The sequence below is a fragment of the Thrips palmi genome, unplaced genomic scaffold (assembly GCF_012932325.1).
Source record: "Thrips palmi isolate BJ-2018 unplaced genomic scaffold, TpBJ-2018v1 HiC_scaffold_19, whole genome shotgun sequence".
In the NCBI taxonomy this organism is placed as follows: domain Eukaryota; kingdom Metazoa; phylum Arthropoda; class Insecta; order Thysanoptera; family Thripidae; genus Thrips; species Thrips palmi.
In genome coordinates this window covers 14,091,680-14,113,181 of record NW_023144628.1, presented here as the reverse complement: position 1 = coordinate 14,113,181, position 21,502 = coordinate 14,091,680, and the positions used below count along the sequence as shown (strand labels likewise).

At 46.2% G+C, this 21,502-nt stretch overlaps 1 protein-coding gene across 1 annotated transcript; it reads right to left on the bottom strand.

Annotated features, from left to right (window-relative positions):
• Positions 1-303: 303 nt before the first annotated feature.
• Positions 304-8,188, bottom strand: LOC117645789 (carboxypeptidase B-like). The gene is made up of 9 exons (XM_034386213.1): positions 8,083-8,188; positions 7,001-7,055; positions 5,561-5,869; positions 4,638-4,728; positions 4,292-4,473; positions 3,760-3,822; positions 3,387-3,468; positions 722-941; positions 304-455 (listed from the first exon to the last, which is right to left on the bottom strand). The coding sequence occupies exons 1-8, from the start codon at positions 8,142-8,144 to the stop codon at positions 739-741; spliced, it is 1,047 nt and encodes a 348-aa protein (XP_034242104.1). The 5' UTR covers positions 8,145-8,188; the 3' UTR covers positions 304-455; positions 722-738.
• Between the last annotated feature and the right edge of the window lie 13,314 nt (positions 8,189-21,502).

Below are 21,502 nucleotides of genomic sequence, written 5' to 3'. Positions count from 1 at the left end.
AACTAACAACATCATGCGCAACGCCCACTGTCTATTTTGCAGTTAAAAGCTTCACTGAAATGTTTTGCAATATTGCCAACTAAATTGCATAAAAGATAATGGCAAAAATTTGTAAATGTAAGTTAAAAGATGAGAACCCCAGGACGAAATACAGCTTTCTCGTCTGAAGTCTGCAAATACTGATGACACTTCGCGTATAACTTTGCAAGTGTATGCCTTGCAAGAGTATGAATGCACATTTAACTCAACATGCGGCACGCATGGCGAAATGGAGCCTGAAGCGCATTTATAAGAGTATGGGAATATAGGAGGACATATTTATTGATACAATCGTAAAGCTTCTTTAACAAACAATGTCTCGGCTTCATGCTCAATTTTTCTTCATCACATCTGCTGAGTAATATGATAGTCCATGCTGGTTTTGATATGTCCTCTGGACGGTATTCGGTCGTGTGCTGTGTAGGAGACGGACACAAATAAATGTATTGGCATCACAGACAATGAATTGATATTTGACGGACGAGGGGCAAACAACTTGAATTTTGGTGTACATTTCCCTTGAAATCACGGTGAAATAACGTTGAAATGACATTGAAATAACGGTGAAAAAACGAGAAATGAGGTTAAAATACCCTTGAAATAACATGAATTTGAAATAACGGTGTACAAATTTGGCAAAGTTGTTTGCCCGTTGACGGGTTATCGATTCGGGGACACCTACGGACAGACTGGATTCCATCATTGCGACGGCTTCCCCTTAGCGCACTCAGCAAACACCTTGAACGCTTCGAAGACCTGCCGCGAGATGGGCAAAATCTGAGACACTGGGACGTCGAAGCCCAGCAAGTCGTCGCTTCCCCCGCTGGGAAGCTCCATCAGGAAGGACTTGTCAACACCAGCCACGCCGCGCGCCCAATCTGTGACTACTCCCGTGGCAACATCTGCAACCACAAATAGACATCACTGGTAGCCAACGAATGTGACGTCATATTCTTTCGAATGTGAATTTTATCACGTTCGTTGATTATGATGTCACAGTCGTGTCAATGTTGATCCACGTTCAATCGAATGCGACACCCTGCTTAAACAACTGAGTCACGTTCAAACGAATGGATACCACGAACGAACGTGACAAAATCCACACTCTAACGAATATGACGCCACATTCGTTGGCTACCAGTGATGCAGAGGCTTTCATCAGTAAACAAGAAGGACAACACAAGAATCATAAAGGAAGCCTGAAAGACGCAAATGTTTCACGAATACGCAAATACTGTTGGAGCCGAGGGGTACGCAACCGGTGATAATGGGTGAACGCGGGTAAAGTCCTTTAAACTACAATCAGCAAAAGCCAAAAAGTGACAGAAAAGCGAGGGGTTACCCACTCCCGATTTTCGCGTACACACGATTCCCAATTTCAAGATGCCCAAGATTCCAAAATGATTCCCAGATTCCTCAAGATTCCAGAATGATTCCTGTAATTTCAGAGATTCCCATCTGATTCCAAGATTCCCACGTGATTTCAATGATTCCCACGTGATTCCGACAAGATTTTCTCGCGATTCCAGTACGAATTTAAATGGTTCGCGGGCTCGCGGGTACGTATGGGTCGACAAGTATGAAAATCTGTGATGCGCATGACAGCGAGCTAGAGTCCTAAAGGCCCTTAAGGGGAGATCCGCGGACCGCGTCTTGACTTCTGACCGATTTCGGTGCTCATACTGACGAGCAAAATGTCCGCCATACGCTTCCGGCGTGCGTTTTGAAGATCCGTCTGGCAGAGCCTGAAAACGTCTAAACAGTTTGCATCTGACGTTCAATAACTGCTCAGTTGACTATTTTAGAGAAATGAGGAGCTTTTGAGGCCTGTTCCAAGCGCTGTCAAGTCCCTTGACCTCAAGATGCCCCAAGCAGACGACACAATATCAAAACAAAGCGTCCGGTGACGACCAAAATGTCCGCCGTGCGTTTCCGTTTCCGGCGTCGGTTTCTAAACTTCCGCAACGAGCCTCGAAACTTCTAAACTGTCTACATGCGACATTGCAGAGATCTTAAATGAACTATTATTGAGAGCTGACGAGGTTAATAGGACTTGTTCGAAGTGCTACGAGAGCTCTAGGCTTCACGAGGCCCTCAGCAGACGAGACGACACAACATCAAAACAAACTATGAGGAATTACGCATAGCACTTTTGTAGAGTATGAGAAGCAAAATCAAAACATTTTTCAGGTTCGCGGATCTCCCCTTTAGGGCCTTTAGGACTCTACGCGCTGGAAAAGAAGTTTCCAAAGCTGTAGAAGAAGTCTGGTTCATAATTGGCCCTCTTTGGAAATTTGCGCCCTGTTCGTGACCCTGTCGCAACCGAAGTGAAGAAGGGGAAGGAAGACCTCGGCTGCCTCGGCGGTCTGCGGAACACTTCGAAGGCGCTAAGCAGAGTATCCGATGGTTCGCATGGTCTAAGGGGATGTTCCATAATTTACACACAATTTTCATCTGATTCCCATGATTCCGAAACGATTCCCGAGCGATTCCTAAACGATTCCCGTGATTCCGACCAGATTCCCGGCCATGTGTACACACGATTCCCGCGGTGGGTAACCCCTCACAGAAAAAGGCACCTTAAGTCACTCGGTGTGACCCCACCAAAGGATAGTTCTCCGAACGAGGAATCCATTGGTAGGGTCACACGTTCGGTTCGAGTCCCATTCAGCGACTCTGGTGCTCAAAACGCGTCTAGAATTTTGGCCGCTCCACCGGTCTTCTGGCCCACAGTGCACCGTTCTCATTACCGCCCTTTCGGCCTTTCTGCAATGCGCGGTAGGAGAACACCTTTCTCGTACAAAAGTGGTCGCGGGACGTCGAAACAACGGCCAAAAGTGTCACAAAGCCTTGTAGGCCTTTTTTCTAAAAAAAGAAAAAAAAATATTTGATCTTACTCTTCTACCTATGGCCGTTTCCTCGTTGTGGCTGGAACAAAAATTAGCCAAAATACGAGTGAGGGCGTTCTCTGGACCCGCGAAAAACGAGTGAGCATGTTCTCGTATCACAGTGAACGTTTAGCAGCGTGGGGGAGCCTGGTGCGACAAGATGGCTTACACCTGCCTTAAGTTATAAGAAATACTTTCATCTACCACACGCGAGGGGTGAATCACTCTGCGTTCTGGTGTACACATGAGTACGGGTGAGTACACCTTGCTTTACTCATAAATTTCACATTTGTTAACATTTTCAGGGTTTATTTAGCGTTTTAAATGGCACTCAACGCCAAATCGGTCGAAAAACTAGCGAAGTTCGCACTTTTCAAAGTTGTGAGTACATTCAGTACGGGCAAATTTGTACACATGAGTACACCAGTGATTCACCCCTCGACCACACGGGCAACTTACAGTTCGCAGCCAGGTTCTGCACTCTGTATGGCTGGGCCCCTGCCTTCACAGCAGCGTCGCTTGCTGCTTTTCCAATCGCGCTCTGCAAACAAAAGCCCGCAAACAAATTAAGTGCATTAAAGTCATTTTCCTGTGAAAAATTCGCTGTTTTCATATTAGGTTTGCACTTGAAGTGCCCTCGACATTTGAAAATATTCCTAAGAAAGAAAGAACACAATGAAGGTGGCGTCATTTCACTCGCACTATTTCCGTAAAGAGCGCTCACCAACATGTTGTAAGAAAAAAGAGAAAAAGTTCCGTCAACGCCATTGAATGTTTTCTACGACCTTCCTACACGAAGACAACAAACGTACGAATACTGGCTGATACTTACTAGTTCTGAGAAGTCGGAAACATTGGGAGCTGCTGACGAGTAACCCCAAGGAAAGGAGATTCCCTGCAGAGAAAATGCAAACTTTACGAGGGGGGAGAATTTCAAGGAGAATTAAAAAAGAATATAACACATTTGATCCAGGAAGCGGCAGGGAATAATATCCCTAAAATGAGTGTCTATCTTATAATTGTGCCTGACCCAATTCCCAACAGTTTAAGGAGAAATTCCACATGAAAAATGGGTTTAATATCTCAACTTGACCCGTTTTACGGTTAAAGTTTCATCGGAAAATGATGGCAACTCAATACCGAAGTCAACATGACTCCATCGTTCCAAATGGCAAAAGGTGGTAACTCAACTTCTGTCTTCATGAATCAAAAAAGGCCAATCACTGCTGTATAGGGTTAAAGCCTGTTGTCATGCGAAGCGATGGCACCAAACATGCCCGATTGCAAAGGACTAATTGCGACAGCAGCAGCCTCTGCCCGCCTTCTTGGGCATCAGTTTACACCCGCTGCAGTTTAAAACTTGCCTGTCGAGGTGCGCTGAGGTTCACAAACATCTTCAGACGCCCCTTGACGTTGAGCTCGCGAATGAAGCGCTGGTAACTTTGTGTCTCTGGTTCAGAAGCGGCGTGTGGCCCAGCGTACGTATTCGCGCAAGAGTCGTTGCTCGCAGTAAGGAATGTCGGCGGCTCGCTGGAAGTAAGGAAATCTGGAAAAGCGTGGGCGAGTCTTAGAGTGCGACAGGACAGAATGTGGGAAAACGCCGTTAATATTAGCTGATACAGTGTCATTCATTTCGCGATACTTTTGATGTGGCCTATTTGGCAAGTTTTTTGTTTGTTCGTTTGAAGCTTTCCAAAGCAATATACCCACCAGCCCAGTGGAAGTCGTAGTTCCGATTAAGGTCAACACCAATGCACGACTCGTTGTACGTCCTCGCCCGGTTTTTCCTCCACAATCTTTCCTGTTGAAATGCATGAGAAAGGACTTTGAATCGGTCCAGTCGTTTGAGGTCCACGCTCTAGTCACAAATTGCAGTTGGACTGTACTCGGAGCAGTCGACGCAAGGCTAAATAACGGCACAACAAAAGGACGCACCAATTAGTACTCTAACACCAGGAACCCGTACTGAGAAAACCTTGAGCATACATAAGCTTACGAAGATAACACTTCATAATTTACGAACCATTTCTTTGTAAAGCAAAATAAATTTCGGTTGTTTACACAATGTATGCTCTAAATACTACGCAAACTTTTACGTGTGTGTTTACACACCAACAAATGCATGCTTTCAAGTATGTGTTCGTGAGTGTTTACATTCGAGCATCCATTTCTTGGTGCATAATGAACAGTAGACTCACTGGTGAGACGACGGAATAACAATGATGCCCTTTAGAGCATGCGTATGCATACGCCCTTCGTTTAATTAATGCCTTTAGGAAGGCATTCAAACTATGCCTCACGCTTAAAACCTTACGAAGTATTTTGAGCATACAGAATACAAACTCATTTACTTTGGATTACGAAGAATCGGAAATTGCGAAATTTTTTCGTTGCAAGCTTATGTATGCTCAAGATACTTTGTTATAAGAAGCTGTTTTCTTCGTTGTAAGGCCTAAAACAGTTTGCAAGGTTTTCTCAGTGCTGAAAGGCACCAATCCACGCCCTTTCTAAAGGCACTAAACGATCCATGTCGTTCCAGGAGCGTAAAATGTTCACGCCCAGTTGGGGTATAGTTTTTTGATGCCTTTGCTTCCAACGTGCAGTTACGCTAGAAGTAGAAATGGTGCAATCACCTTGTCGCGAGAGTACTCGTAGCCGTCTGGGTTGAGAACTGGGACGACCACGAAGTCCAGGCTCTGCAGCAGCGCGGCGTTCTCCTGGTGACGCTCGACGAGCTGCTGCAGGAAGTACAGGACCGCGGGCAGCGTGATCCAGGCGCGGGCGTGCGTCAGCGCGTCCACGAGCATCACGTCGCGGTGCTTCGCCGAGCCGCGGGACACCCGCGCGAACACCAGGTCGCGGCCCTGCACCGAGCGGCCCATGCTACCCACGCGCACCAGCCGGGGGTAGCGGAGCTGCAGTTCACGCAGGTAGGCCACCACCTGCACACCAGTCGCAATCTTTAGGTGCGCCACGAGTGGCAAAAGAATCGCACTCCACCGGCCAGGGTTAGGACAGTGTTGCCAGAAAAAAATGAATTCAAAAACGTAGCCCAAACGCAAAGGTGGTGGCCTGAATCTCCTGCCTACTGGGCAAACTTCTCCCCACGGCTACGGCCAACTGTCGGGTAAGTGCCTGTTTAGTTGGCAGGAGGACATGCAGCCCGCCGCACACCTATGTTTGGGTACTTCTTGACCTCTTTTCTGGCACTGCTGTCCGTCACCCTGTCTCGCGTTAAATGCTATCTGACGAAGTATGGGCTCAAAGGGGGGAGAGTAAATCCTCCTTTTTATTACATTGGCCATATTGATATTGTGTCGAAAACATGGAGTCTTGGTGAAGTATCACACTTAAAGACAAAAATCATTCAATAACCCCAGTCACAGAGCCTTAGTCGTCTATTTCGACTTATGTGGAAAAATCTTCTAGTCACTTCGTTGGTTCATTTTAAAGGCATTCAGGCATCTGCCTCCACTAATGCCCATTACATCACATGTGAGCATCTGTTTGAGCAAGAATTCCACCAAATTATGACAGGCATGTATGCATTTTAGTTACATTCCAACTTTAAAAGCTTCCCGAATGGTAATGTAGTGGACACTAGAAATTGCAGGTGCAGGGAACTTTAAAATGATCCTTCACTTACACTTAGGCCTTCGAATGTAAATATTTTGATCCGAATGAAGCAAGACATATTCAGGAAATGTCACAGAACCCACTTCGAAACTAGGACAATCCGGGAAGGCCCTTAACAAAAATTAAGTTTTCTGCACTGCTGAAAATAAATACAACAAACTAAGAAGAATTGCTGGTCTTTTTATCAAAATCAGGAATGGATTTATACATTCAAAGTACATAAGTTGTACAAAGTGCAAAGGAACCGGCTTGGCGAGTTCAGTCCAGTCCACGTTGTACCTTGTACAATCCTCGTACTTTTTATACAGTGTTCGTTTGACTTTTGTTGTTTTGTTCACAACTTTTCTTGTAGTGATTCCTTTGGGAAAGAAAATATCTGTTGTCTGCCTTTCAACATGCTCGAATAGGTTCTCGCGATTAAGTTGCTGGGCTCTTACCTCTTCATAGGACATGTAGTCGGTAAATGTAACCCCTGTCGCAGGTGAGTCATGACTGCAAAATAACAAACGAACAAAGATATATCCGCGTTGTACTTCGCACAATCCTAACTGTACTTTGAGGGTGCACCTAAATACTGTATTATACAAGGTAATCGGACGCCACATCGCTTCTTGGTGTACCAGACAGACTACTCCGCGCTGAAACGGTTAAAAGCAGTTCTGCAGAACTGTTGCTAACGCGCGAGTACTCTACCAGCTGGAGACGGTCGGAAGTGTTAAGTATTTAACGACCGGATCAGATCCGGTGGCGTGTGGCGAGTTAATGACGTGTGTCACAGCCCTGCAAATTTCAGCCAGCAAGGTCGAGCATTGAAGGAGATGGCCGGACAAACATACACAAGTCTTCGTAGGATGATGATACAACCATGCATTGTGTGCACTGGCGTGTGAAAAGATAACAGTTACGTTCATACTGTTGTTCTTTGTAAAAGAGAAAATAACTTTTGAACAAATTATTTGAGTGTCAGTTTTGCTCTAGGAGTGAACACTTGGGTGAAATAGAGATGGTTCGCAAAGAAACCTGCTCAGAGCAGGCGAGGACTGTCGGAACTGGCGCTGCATCGCGAAGCTTATCACGACAGAACGCGGTCGGGCGCACACTGGTGAAATTAAGGAAATAAAACTATGATCTATGAGGGCGTAAACGATTTACGCCCCTGAAACGGCGTGAATCATCAATGCCTTTGAAAGGGCGTGAATCATCAATGCCTTTGAAAGGGCGTGAATCATCAATGCCTTTGAAAGGGCATTAAAATTTTGCCGAAGAGTCATAAACCATTGGCGCCCTTCCTGAGGGCATTTATCGATTCACGCCTACAAAGGGCGGAGAATACTGTCTATGCTGTCAAGGGCGTAGTTTTTATGCCTTTGTTTAACCAGTGTACTGTACTCCTACCTTTTCTTGAAGTCAACAGAACCGAGGCATGTGGGCTTTTCCTCACTGCAATGAAATACCTGTGCCCAACTATCCCTGCACTCTCAGCACGTTACTGACTTTGATGAGATTGTTAACTACGAACCTGCGCAGGCTTGCCGAGGCGGTTGCTGTGAGGAACAGCAGAACAAACGCGAGGGGCCCCATGACTGAACTGAGGGGCTCCCCTCACCGCAACGCTGCCCGGGGCGAGCGGCCGCAGTTTCAAGGCCTTGCTATCGCATCGTGCTGTCGACCTCAGCTGAGTCACAGCTCCGCTTTCGTCGCTCCTTCTCTCTCGCACTAGTGGGGCGTCCCCTAAGAGTACGAGGGAGACAGTGACGAGCTATGCTCGGAATCAGCCAGCAGGTGTGTGCCGTCAGACAAGACACGTTTTAAACATTTCGTACCTGCACTGTGAAAAAGTTCCGTGCTTTTGTACGGAAATGGTACAGAAAAATATAGTACGGAGGTACGGAGAAAAGTGCGGAACGTACCGTACTAGATCTATATAAACCCATGTTAATGGGTACGGAAAAATAGTACGGAAATAAAGTTGAATAATGTCAATGACAGAACTGTAAAGTCTTACATGTCCCGATGCAATGGGCAGACAATCGTCAGTAGGATCATCAAGGCTGACGGCGTCTTGAAAAATGTTTCCTTCCCGATGCACCCCAAGGGCCCCACCTAAAACAAAAGTAAAAATGATTAATAAAAAAATAGTTTCTTCATATTTTTCTTTAAGATAAAGCAGACAATTTGAGTTACTTTTCGATAAATCCGAAACCACGTTCATAATTTTGTCCAGCTTTACGTCTGTTTTTGTCATCCATTGGAGGAACTCTTGGTGGTGACCCAATATCTCTGGCAGGCAGTCATCCTGTTAGAGCAGTTACAATTAGATCCAAACAGATATTTTCTAAATGTATCAAATCAAAAAGAAAATTACAAAAATAAACAAAGGTAATTTGGTACAAAAGTAATGAATTTTACCATATGACTTCCAGAGTTCGACATTTAATGGTAATGTTGCTTTATGTCCACCAAAGAGCAACGGATAGTCCTAATGGACCGGCTGGTGCGGAGTACCAAAGGCACTAGATGTAGGCTGAAAATTTCAATAACATTAAGGTATCTTTGAACAACCAACAGCATAAAGAAAATACTTAATCCAGTAAATTTTCCTTTGATAAGTCATAGTTGATAGCAGTTGAACTAAATTTCGAACGTTGGAAACTGTCTGAGGTGCTGCAATCATCAGCAGATGATATTGGTCCAGCACACGCCGTAAAATGTACTCAAGTATCGCCGTTGCATTTGCAGTGATGTAAACAAACGCTTGGCTAAGGAGCACCCTTAGCCAGACGGGTCTCCCCAAGGACCAGGGGCCAAGACCGACCCTTAGCTGAGATGACGGGTCCTTGTAAAACACGACAGTTCAAATGGCTTCTTGTGTTCCGTGGCGTTGTCAGACTCGTAGAGCCAAAAATTATACCAAAGACTGCCTATACGGCTTCGATACTGGAGCGTTGTTGCCATACCCAAGTTTTGCGGAAGTCACCCTCGCTTATATTAAAGATTTGATCCGAGATCTGCCCGAGCGGGGTCTTAGGCCGAAAGAGGTCCGTCGGACTAGTCCGACCCAGAGCCGTACATTGGTCCGACCAAGCTCCAGAATGTTCCCAAATCGGCATTTTACGGGTATGTCCGCAATCCCATGTTCGGACTCATTACAGGGTTGGGGCCAGCGGGCCCGTCCGGTTCAGCATTCGGGCTGATCTGCCGTTGGCCCGAAGCCCCGGGGAGGGACGCATGCGGGTGATTCCGTGCGTAGGGGTCATTTCAGGTCACCGGGGCCTTGCGCCTGAACTGAGGTTGATTTGGTAGCTTGGGCACACTCTCAACATCTTATGATCGTTTTTATACGTATTACGATGGTTTTTCATCGTAAGATACGCATAAATTTGCACATACGTAATATGCATAGGTTTCAGCGTAAGGTATGCATGATTTAATCGTATTACGCATGGTTTCTACATAAGGTACGCATGATTTCATCGTATTACGCATGAATTTTATTGTAGTACGTATGTTCTCATTTCAACGTAAGTTATGATGACCCTTTCATCATAAGAATGTGAGGTGCAATTCAAATTTGTTTTACTAAACGAAGACCATGTTCTTATGTGTATAAGTCGATCTAACTTTTGTTTATCTGGGTTTCGTAAGCTGCTATAGTGTCGTTTTGTAAGTTCCGTCATGGTCACCAACACCTATAAGACAACATTGCCATGCTGTAGTATATGACTCAGCCACATCAAAAGAAAACTGGCTATTTCACTCTCTCCCCTGACTTATTCTTCACAAAATTACGGAGGGTGACCTTTGTATCATCACTTGTTGAACCCGAAACAGCCTTTAGGAAAATGTCCACCGTGTGACTATGTGACCTATGCTGTTTTTACAAATGACGGTCTACTGGGGTTCCTTTTCATTTTAGAAACTCGCGACCACTTGGGATCGAAAGAACATAAAAAACACTACCAGAAGCCCGTGCCCACGGGACCTGGGGCGGTCAAACGACGCTTCCAGGCCGTCAGAAGAGTTCAGAACGGTAAGGGTGTAAAAATGGATGTAAATTCCGTTTCGGGCCGTAGCTCCTCCATCTGAGGGAGAAAGTTCCCACAACCTTCGCTGAAAAATGCTATTTTGGATGCTGAAAATGACACCGTCAACAGTTTTTACCTATCTTGTAACCCAGCGGTTCAGGAGACTAAAAACTTCGCTTTGTAAATTCCGTAATCTGTAAATTCCGTCATTATTTCTGTAAATTCCGCCGTATTTCATAGGGAGTGAAAATAAAAGTCAACTTGTAGCGCTGCCACGCTCAGAGGGGTACTGTGGGGTACTATGTATGCCATCTACACCAAATTTAGCCCCTAAAGTTGAACTTTAAAAAAGAACATTTGGTGCATCCAAAATGACCCCCTACGCACGGAATCACCCATGCCTGGCTTGCAGGTGCGTGTGGCTGGTTGCCTAGCTTCCCAATAGCGGGGGTGCTGGTCTGATGGTCATGGCGGTTCATAGCCTACATTCATTTCTTGTAAAAAGCTTTGATTCAGAGGCAGTGAAACTTGAGGCGTTCATCAAATAAAGATGAATAGACTAGACATTAATTTTTACTTTCAATTCAATAGATAGAACCTAAATGTCAAATGGCACACTAGCAATAAAACATAAGAATATAATTGGAAACCTACTCAGTCTATCAATTTCCGCCAGTTGCAAATAATACATTTTAAAAAAAATACATGATTGGATAGCTAGTCTCCACCTGTAAAAAGAAACATTAAAATAATAAACAAGGTAGGTGTACGCCAGACAGTGCCTTGTCGTAACAGGCTTCGCGATGCTGCGCCAGTTAACGCCAGTTTACGACGGTGGCGCTTACATCCTCCTTGGTCTGCCTTCGGCAGACACTCTCACCTGATCGCACGTCAAAGCAGCATCCGGTTCCAACTTTTATGCTGGGGCCTGACCCCCCTTTCAAGTTCGGGGTGACACGAGCTAATGAAGACGGCTTGTTGCGGAAGTCAACTTCAAGTTGATCTTTAATAGACTCAGGAATCATAACAGAATGGCCAACAGCAAGTTCCTCCTGAAATAAGAACAAAAATAAGTTCACAGAAAAGAAAGGAGACAGAGTATAAACAAGTTGAGTTCACTCACCCTGGAGAGATCAAAATTCCTCACCTCCGCGTCCTCCAAGAATAAGACTTATCACATGCCTCATTTTAGAGGTACTCACCCTCATTCCCAAAGAGGCCTCGCCTGACAAAACTTGCCACTACTGCGTCTGCTTCTAGCTGAGCTCCATAACTTGGGCTTTGGCATCCCTCTTCGCTTTCACAAAAGCATTGTTCAGTCTCCAATCCCTCTAATCTCACGCGCTCTCGAATCGCCCAAAATAATGCGTTCACGAAACATCTCACCTCAGCAGAAAGAGATGCACGTGATTGAACGAAGGCGAAAATTATCCGAAATTTTCAGAGACGAATTGCCGTTCTGGAGGGGCAGGTAGCCAAATTGGATTGTTAAGGGACACTCGAAAAATCTTGCGAAGTACTCTCCGGCATTTATTGCAAAATTCTCTTACACACTTTTTTCGTTACATTGCGAAGTGTTTGTTTGCAATTTGCAGAGAAAATGTTTTGCAACGTTACAAACCAATGCTTAGCAACGTTGAAAGCTTTTTTCTTCGCAACTCACAAACTATTTCTTTACAATGCAAAGAAAACAGTTCGCAAGGGAGTTCGTAATACCAACACTACAAAACCCGTCTATAAGTACACACTTACAAATGCATGTTAAGCACGCACTTACAAACGCATGCTTGGCCAAATACACACTTACAAATGCATGCTTGCAAGTCACATTACAAACGCATGCTTGACGCATGGAGTTAAACGGCCTCAAGCATGCGTTTGTAAGTGCGTACTTGCAAGCATGCATTTGTAAGTGTGTACTTGGCCAAGCATGCGTTTGTAAGTGTGTACTTACAAGCATGCATTTGTAAGTGTGTACTTAGTAGACAGTTAGGTTTGCAGTGAAGCCGGAGAACACTTCGTGCTGCGAAGTACTTTTCTTTGCAAGCTTTCATCAGTGAAGGAAAGGCTGTTGTTGACCGAGTGCATTATCCAATAATGCAACAACTAAAGGAAGGCCTGAAGGATTTGCAAGAAAAAAGATTCTGAATCAACGGATCCCAGGGACACACTTCTTGAGACTTGATCTACATGTTTTGTATTCATTCGACCACATTAAACATAAGCAGAATATCAATGGAACTCAGCAAAGTTTTCTCAGCTAACCTTTCTTCAATATGAATTGGAACGTAACATTGCGAGCCACCAATGTAGATAAAGGGGTACGCAATACCCGTATAATAAAGCCCAGGTCCAGGTCGGTCAACATGTGCAAGTGGCACAGATGAGATCGTGCAAATTGGGTGTGACAGAGCACGTCTTGCTCCAGATCCCCTTCACCGTGTCCAGATACTTCAACGCAAGAAAAGCAAAACGAGCTAATATCACCTTCCCCTTAGTCTCTGAGATTAATTGGTTCAAATAATACTTTATCGAATTCTTCATGCAAATGGCATACGTGGCACGTGCAATGACTTACAGAAGACGGTTTGACCTCATAGGCCCTAGACTTCGATAGGCTACTACAAACCAAACATACACCGGAAGTCAACGACAGAACGGCAGAAACAAGAGAGCGTCGCGCGGCTGTGCTGAGCGGTGGAGGGGGTCGATATCAGCGGAGCGGGGGTGAAGGCAGCGCGCGCCAGCGCGAGGACTCTGCCCCTACTTTGCCCAACCCGGCCCCCACCACCGCTCCTCATGGCAGTGCATGCGACGCTCGTGTGTTTCTTTCGTTCTGTCGCTGACTTCCGGTCGGGATTTCCTCCGAAGTGCCCTAGCTCTTTTTCCAGGAGAGTACACTTTGCAAATGGATCTTAAATTTGTAAGAAATACTTTGTCGACTCTCACGTCTTGCTCTCTTCGTATTCACGCTGTTGTCATATGAGGGTTCTTGCCAATTTGGAATCGGTATGGCCGTAGAAACAGGGTAGGTGTACTTGCGACATATTTCTTGTTGTAACAGGCTTCGCGATACAGCGCCAGATACGACAATCCACGCCTGCCGTTTACACCTACCTTGACCTGCGGCGCTTTCTGCTTGTCACAGAAAGTAAAGTTGCAGCAATGAGTAGAGCACTTTGAGGTGAAGATTTCAAGTAGAATGTATCTACAAGGTAGGTGTACGCCAGACTGTGTCTTGTTACGGGCTTCGTGATGCTGCGCCAGTTCCAACAATCCACGCCTGGCATATACACCTTCCGTGGCCTGCGGCGCTGGCCTGCCTTTGGCTGAATCTCGCCGTTAACAGCCACAGAAACACACCATCGCACATCAAAGCAGCATTCGGTTCCAACTTGTATGCTAGGGGGCTGGGGGCCCCCTCAGCCCCCCCGTTCATGTACTATCACTTGCAAAAGAAAGCGACCTCCCGGCCGGGCCCGGCGCTACCCCGCACTCAGGTAGCTGCTGGAGATCCCATAGCCGCCTGGACGCGGGGTAGTGCCGGGCCCGGCCGGGAGGTCGCTTTCTTTTGCAAGTGGTAGTACGGGGCGACGAGGTTGGTTTGCTGGTCAAACTGCATGATATTTTTGGCCCGACTACCCTTCTGGCTAACTCTTCTCCCACTAGGTCTCAAACCCGGGTTGAATGTTGAAATGGATACCATTTTCATTTACAGCAATGATGGCACAGACTGTTGCTATTTGAAAAGAATGTACCCTCGCAAGGTATGACTGAATGTCAACATGAAAATAACAAAAGTCAATGCCTTCGGTACCTAAAAAAAAATCGTTTTTTGAAGGGCAGACCTTTGGAGCGGTCTCTGTTTTCCTTGTCGTGGGCCTGCTTCCTCTTGAAGAGCTTCTCTGACTCCGCCGCTGATTTTTTCTTTGACGATCTCTGTCTCGCCATCTCTTTTTCCTTATTTTCCTTTTCTTTGGCTAGTCTCTGTCTCGCCATCTCTTTTTCTTCTTTTTCTTTTTCCATGGCTAGTCTCTGCCTCTCTGCGCGCTGGAGGGCTGCCCCCCATACCCCTCTTCATTCTAGATAGAGTTGCTTCCTCTACAGATAAAACGATCTTGAACCCTTGTAACTTTACCAGTTGTCCAGGCTGGGGGGCTCCGCCGCTAGAATCGACCCGAATAGAGTAAGGGAAGGTGGGGTACAGGGGGACACCGGGTACATTGGGACACCTTCAATATTTCCAACTTCCGGTTATGTCAGGTTCTCCAGAAAATTGACCATGATAGAGCGTTGGCGCAAGCGGTAGCATGCCGAGCTGGCAATCCGGGGGACCGGGGTTCGGTTCCGGAGAACGCAGTTCGGTTTCTCCGGGTGTTCGGGAGTACAGGAGCGACGGAGCGAATGTGTAGGAACGAACGATCGTTGAGGTTCAAATTTTGTTTATAAAACGACAAATTTTTATGATTTTTGCATTGCAGAATTCTGTAACCGGGAAACAGTTTACCGTAACGCGTGATACAAAATTTTGTATCAGTGCTGATACAAAATTCTGTAACATTTGTAGTGGAAATTACTGCGTAACCATGTTACAGAATTTTGTATTGAAATTTTTTTGAGTGATTTGGTTTACTGTTTCCACAACTCGGGGACACAACTGGGCGCTTTCTGAATAAGAAACGTGGGTTGGAAGTTCGATTCCACGAAAAACGATGAAAAAGTAGCACGATTTTTGAATTTTGTTTTCTTTTTAGCGTCTGAAATGCACGTCGGATGATCGTGCCGAGGTTAGGAATGTGTTCCTTGGTTCAATGGACGTCAAAAAGGGTCATCGCGCGGAGCCTGGTCTTGAGGTCAAGGGCCACAGACCGAGTTGACGTTTTAAAATGGCTCAGTTCACATTGGGACAGGGTGAGGGTACTGGGCCATGTGGATAGCAAACATACATTAATTGTACATATATTGTCTTGTCTCGTCCAAACAAATAAAAGTTATCTTATGCATTAAAGTCATTACTTCAGGGTTTTCTCGAGTAGACAGGTCGAAAAACCACGAAAAATAGTACTATTCCATTGAAAGCAGCGTATCTTCCGAACGCTTGGCACCAGAGATCCGAGTCTGCGCTCATTCTATTCAGCATAACTTTTTCTACAACTTGGCGGTCCGAAAAAATAAATGCACGACTTAGATCCAGATTTTTTCATTGCTGTCCCAATGTGCCCCGGATCTGTCCCAACGTGCCCCGGTACTTTGGGACAAGTGCAGACTCTGCGGAAAATATCTCTCCTGCCTAAAAACGTGTCGAATTAAGTTTGAATGCTTGAGGATATGATAGGCTAGATCTCAATGCACAATTTGGGCCTGCCCTGACCATTACAGCTCGAAAAAACTCTGACGTAGAGCGCCAAGAAAAAATCCGTCCCAATGAGCAAGCTCTGGCCCGGAAGAAGCAGTACCAAAACGGAAGTAAGAAATTGCAGTATCTATGATAGATATACGCTGCCCATGAGGATCCGCAGCGTATATTTCTCATAGAAACTGCAATTTCTTACTTCTGTTTTTGTACTGCTTCTTCCGGGGCCCGACCTTCTTTGAAGTAATCTATTCGAACGGAAAATAAAAACAAGTGCGTTTCAAAACACATCTTCTGTATTGAAGAAAATGACATAGGGCAGGAACATACGAAGAAGTAAAATATAAGGCGGGTGTACGCTTGACTGTGGCTAGGCTTCGCGATGCTGCGCCAGTTCCGTCCGACAAGCCATGCATGGCGTTCACACCTACCTTGGCATGCGGCGCTGCCTTGCCTTCGGCACGCCCTTTCGCCACTCATCGGCATTCAAAGAGACATGATCGAAAGTCTCAACAGCATTCGGTTTCGACACATGAGCTGGGGGGCTCCGCCCCGCCCTTGTTTTGGTACGGGGTCTCGGAATTGTGGTTACATTATGCCCATTTAGGATATAATCTTGATTTAGAGGTCAAAATAGATTACATTTACGTCATCTGCACCCTCCAAAACCTATGAAATGTTGTAAACCTCTGCAGGAGAAGAAAAGTCATTTAGAAGTTTGCCTTTTGTGCCGTTGTTTAAGTATTTTTTAGTTGCAATGACCGAGCGCATTTTGATAGCTGGATTTTAGTGGTTAGCAAGCCAAGAATACACCCAACGACCCTGCAAAATCTCAACCGAATCAACTGAGCCGTTCAGGAGTAGTAGCGCGGACACAGTAGCACGCAGACCGGAAAAACTTTTCAACCCCACCTGAGTAGCGGGCTTCGCTATCGTTCAGTCAAAACCCAAATTAATTCACAACCCCAGCCAAGTCCAATGGCGATATCCGGTTGCTAGCGGCCTCTCCCCTCTCCCCGCATCACCCCGAAGCTGTTTCCGGCTGCCCTCAGTCGGCCTGGGCTTTAGCCACTACCATAAAAAAACATAGGTGATTTTCTAAGCCCATTCTTCACTAAGGTAGTAATCTGGTGCACGCATGACTGAAAAAATGATTTTTATTTTATGTCCTTTAAAAATGCCACATAACTTCGATTTCTAGTTTCTTGTAACAAAAAAAGCCGGTTACTTTTTGCACCGATAAGTTCTTCCTACGCAGCACTGCCATGTGTAAACAATGTTTCTTCTTCAAACAACAGGACATCCCGAACCGCGGAAGGGCTGACATGACCATCTGCAGGCTTCCGCGTTTTGGGTCCAAAGACACCGGCACGTTTCTCTCAGCGCCTATAAGGAAGTCGTGCGCACACGTCGGTAGAAACGAAAACCCATGTCCACTTTCCCTAAGCCTGCAACTGTTGTGTTGCAGCGACGTATTTGGTTCCGGGCAACACACAACCAGATCTGCGCGCTTCACTTTCTTTGCCAGTCGCGGCAAGTAGCACCGTGAACACGTTACCATCTTCATTTTCTCCAGCTAGGTGGCCAGTTCTTCCACTCTGCCGCACGCATCGTGCCCCGGAAAGAGGACGAAGGGCGTCAATGACCTCCTGCATCCTGCATTCAAGGTGGACTATAACACATGAGGCACCTTATATTACCGCCGGACAGCGAAGAATCAGACTTTGCCGGGCACTCTGGGGCCATACAATCCGGCATAAGGTTCTGCCAGGCCGCGAAGGCATGATTCAACCTGTCACGGACTCCGGGACGAAAGAGAAGGTGGGCAATGAATTGCACTTGCCACCATGTAGCTGCCGCAGATCACGGAAGAACCGTTGGAGCCGGAGCAACCTGCGTTCGTGTTTGCCATACTGGAGGAGGCTGGTCTGGGCCTGTTGTTGCTGTTAGCCATTTTGAAAGTGATAATATGCCATAGCAGCATGTAGTGCCTCTGGAGGAAATTGAGGTAGTGCAAACCCGACTGAGCTGCAAGGATGAGAGTCTTGTGGTTTAAAAAATTTTAAAGAAAAAAAAATTGAACAAAAAATTTAAAACAAAAAAGGAGCAAGCAAAAGAAGGGCAGCGGGGATAGCATGTCCGACCGGGGCGGCGGGGGCCGTGCCCAGCGACACGCCCACGACCCGACTTGGGTCGGCGCGCACGCACTTCAACAGTGGGTCCGTGAACATAAGACCGTGAATGGTATCAACGTAGACGGGGAGTATCGCCTCCTATGAGGACGACTCCGACAGTTTCCGTTTACACTGCAAACCTAACTGTCTACTAAGTACACACTTACAAATGCATGCTTGTAAGTACACACTTACAAACGCATGCTTGGAAGTACGCACTTGAGCGATTCTCACGTTTCGGGGTAGTTTCGTTTCTTCTGACTCCTGTGCCCAAACGAGCGCAGATATCGACATGGGGTTTGTTTCTGATGTTAGGGAGGGCCATTGCCCACTAAACGCACACATTTCGAAAAGTTCTCGTTCGTTGGATTGGTCTACGTAGCCTTTGGAATACCCCAAATGTAACTTCCGTGATTGTCCAAAGAGAACATACTCGAACTTTCCGCCCCCAGTGTGGCGGTGTGGTTCGAAAATGGGGATTCGAAGCTTGGCATGTCTCGAGCTAATTTCAACCGAAGACCAATACGCCAGATTTCTTTCAAAGGTACTTATGCTGCAACGAAAAATGTCCTCCGTGTATTCAATTTAACTACACAAATTTCGAAAAGGCAGCTCTGGACTTCTCCCCAAGCCAAACTTTTAACTTTCCATGACACAAGCCATCAAAGTGGAGTCCCTGGGATATAATTGCATGGGTCGCGGAAATCTAAGATGCTGTACACGGTCTCAAAGCGGGCTAGAGCATTATAAAATGGCGTGTATCAACAATTACCTGTAACTTCCGTGGCACCCTGTACCCAATGTTGCAGCAGCACTAGGTGAAAAAGTTTTCCGCTGAAATGTCGGGCTTAGAGTATCATTTGACCCTGGAACGACTTTTAAGCCACAGCAAGCCCGAGTCAGCCGTTAAAGCTGATTTTCACACTTTGTAACTTCCGTGATAACGTAATTTCCGTGATCAAAACACCCACTAAAACGTATGGGAATACCTTATGGCTCATGTTTTTAGGAAGATAGTACAAGGTCTTTACTATAAATACCATTGCCATAACTCTAGTATCATCCAGGACCCCAATAATCAGAAAAACTTAATTGGATATTTCTCACTTTTGGCAAATCAGAGACGCCAAAACTACCCCGAAACGTGAGAATCGCTCACTTACAAACGCATGCTTGAGGCCGTTTAACTCCATGCGTCAAGTGTGTACTTGCAAGCATGCATTTGTAAGTGTGTACTTGGCCAAGCATGCGTTTGTAAGTGCGTGCTTGCAAGCATGCATTTGTAAGTGTGTACTTAGTAGACAGTTAGGTTTGTAGTGTACTGGGATACATGTGCAAGTCCCGCAGCACTTGCCGGGACCGAAGATACCGCGGGGCGCCTCGGCGGGGGGAGCGTCCGTGGTTTCTTTTAGCCCGTACCAGGTTGGAGGTCATTGCGTTCAAAGGAGTGTCAAGGCCATCCGCCTCGAAAATCCCTGCTAGTTAACAGGCTTTCCTTCCTGCTTTTCTTATGAGAGCGCTCCCTTTGAGCCCAATGGGAGCGCTCCCAAACCTTTCTTTTACCACTGCATCGCTGGTCGTCCTCCCCGATGCGAGCTGCCTCGTTGACGGTGACGTCCTCGTCGAAGTCTTCGTCCTCCGTGACGCCAGCCGCCGAGTCGTCCTCGGAGACTCCCGCCGACTCGTCGACGGCGACGGCGCACAGTGACGAAATGCCAAAAAGTGGTGAGAATTAAAGGAGCCTCCAAATCATCGTCAAAATCTCTAAGCGGGGGTATTCGAAGGTGGAAAACTCAAAATCTAGAAAAACTACTTTGGCATGTTACGCCAGTGCCAACAACCAACGCCTGATGCTCTCATCAACCATGCCCTTGGCACCAGCAAGCCTTCGGCAACCATCTTTGCCAACCATCGGCATTCAAACCGAAGTGTTCGCAAGTCGAGACAGCATTTGGCAGTTTGCTCTAGGCCTGGGGGCTCGCTAACGCCGTAAAAATGCTTAATCAAAGCTAGTTAGCGAGGCACTTTGGACTCCGTTTTTCTCCGAAGGGGCGGCGATGTGCGGCGATTGGTGAGATGGGCCGGAAAGGGGGGCAGCTACTCTACCACCGACACGAGGCGGAATGGTTCGCAAATGTTCGCAACTAATAGCTCCCTAAAAGTTGAAAAATCGTTAATTGTGCAACACTTTAACAGCGTGTAACATTTTACCCGAGCACAATATAGAAAATCAGAGGCAAACGCCCAAGTTGTCAGGTCACCAGCTTTCCAAAAACATACAAAATGTTACTTTTATCTTAAGGATGCGACCGCCAGAAATAATCATATTGAAGTATTACAGCCTCCAGCGTTCAGCTGGCATTGTCATATCCGCGTGCAGCGCGCGCTTCTCATATCGGCCTCAACAGCTGAGGGTGTACAATCAAAACACTGCTCCCAGGTCTTCCGTCCCGAAGAGTGTATTGATGTGAAGGAACTCAGCGAGGAGTACACCCCAGAGCTGGGCGAAACCCTGCAGAACCCAAGCCTGCTACTACCGCCAGGAGCGAACTGCTTCCAGCGCTCACGCACCACCCGAGGGGTGCATTTGCAAGAGGCCAAGTGTGCACATTGCGTGCTTAAACTGCGGCTGGGGCCGTTCTGATAGCCGGACCACAATTCTGTGCCCAGCCCACACGGCAACCTCTACAATGTGAAGTTCTACTGGCTACCTGGATAATACACTGACACCTCTTGGAGGTGACCACCAACTGCACAAAAATCGCGGTATGGGAATCCACCAATCATCCTACAGATACAGTCTCCTACGTCTACTAAGCTCTACTGGCTACCCGAATAATACACTCACATTATATCTTAATGTTGAATGGAGAAGTTCTATTGGCTACCTGAATAATACACTCACACTTCTTTAGAACAAATGAATGGTTTTGGAGGTGACCACCAACTATACAAAAATCGCTATTCCGTGCAAACTACACAATAAAGAAACTGTACTTACTCTACAAACTGAAGTGTGTACTCAGGATGCATCTACAGACGCATACTTATAAGTACACACCTACAGATGCATACCTAGCTGAGTACACATCTACAGATGCATACCTGTTAAGTGTGCATCTGTAGGTGCATACTTGGCAAGTATGCATTAGTAGGTGTGTACTTGTCACCATATAAATGTCCAGTACCAAGTACACATCTTCAGATGCACTTGGCGGAGTACACATCTACAGATGCATACCTGTCAAGTATGCATCTGTAGATGTGTACTCAGCCAAGTATGCATCCGTAGATGTGTACTCAGCTAGGTATGCATCTGTAGGTGTGTACTTATAAGTATGCATCTGTAGATGCATACTGAGTACATACTTCAGTTTGTAGAGTACG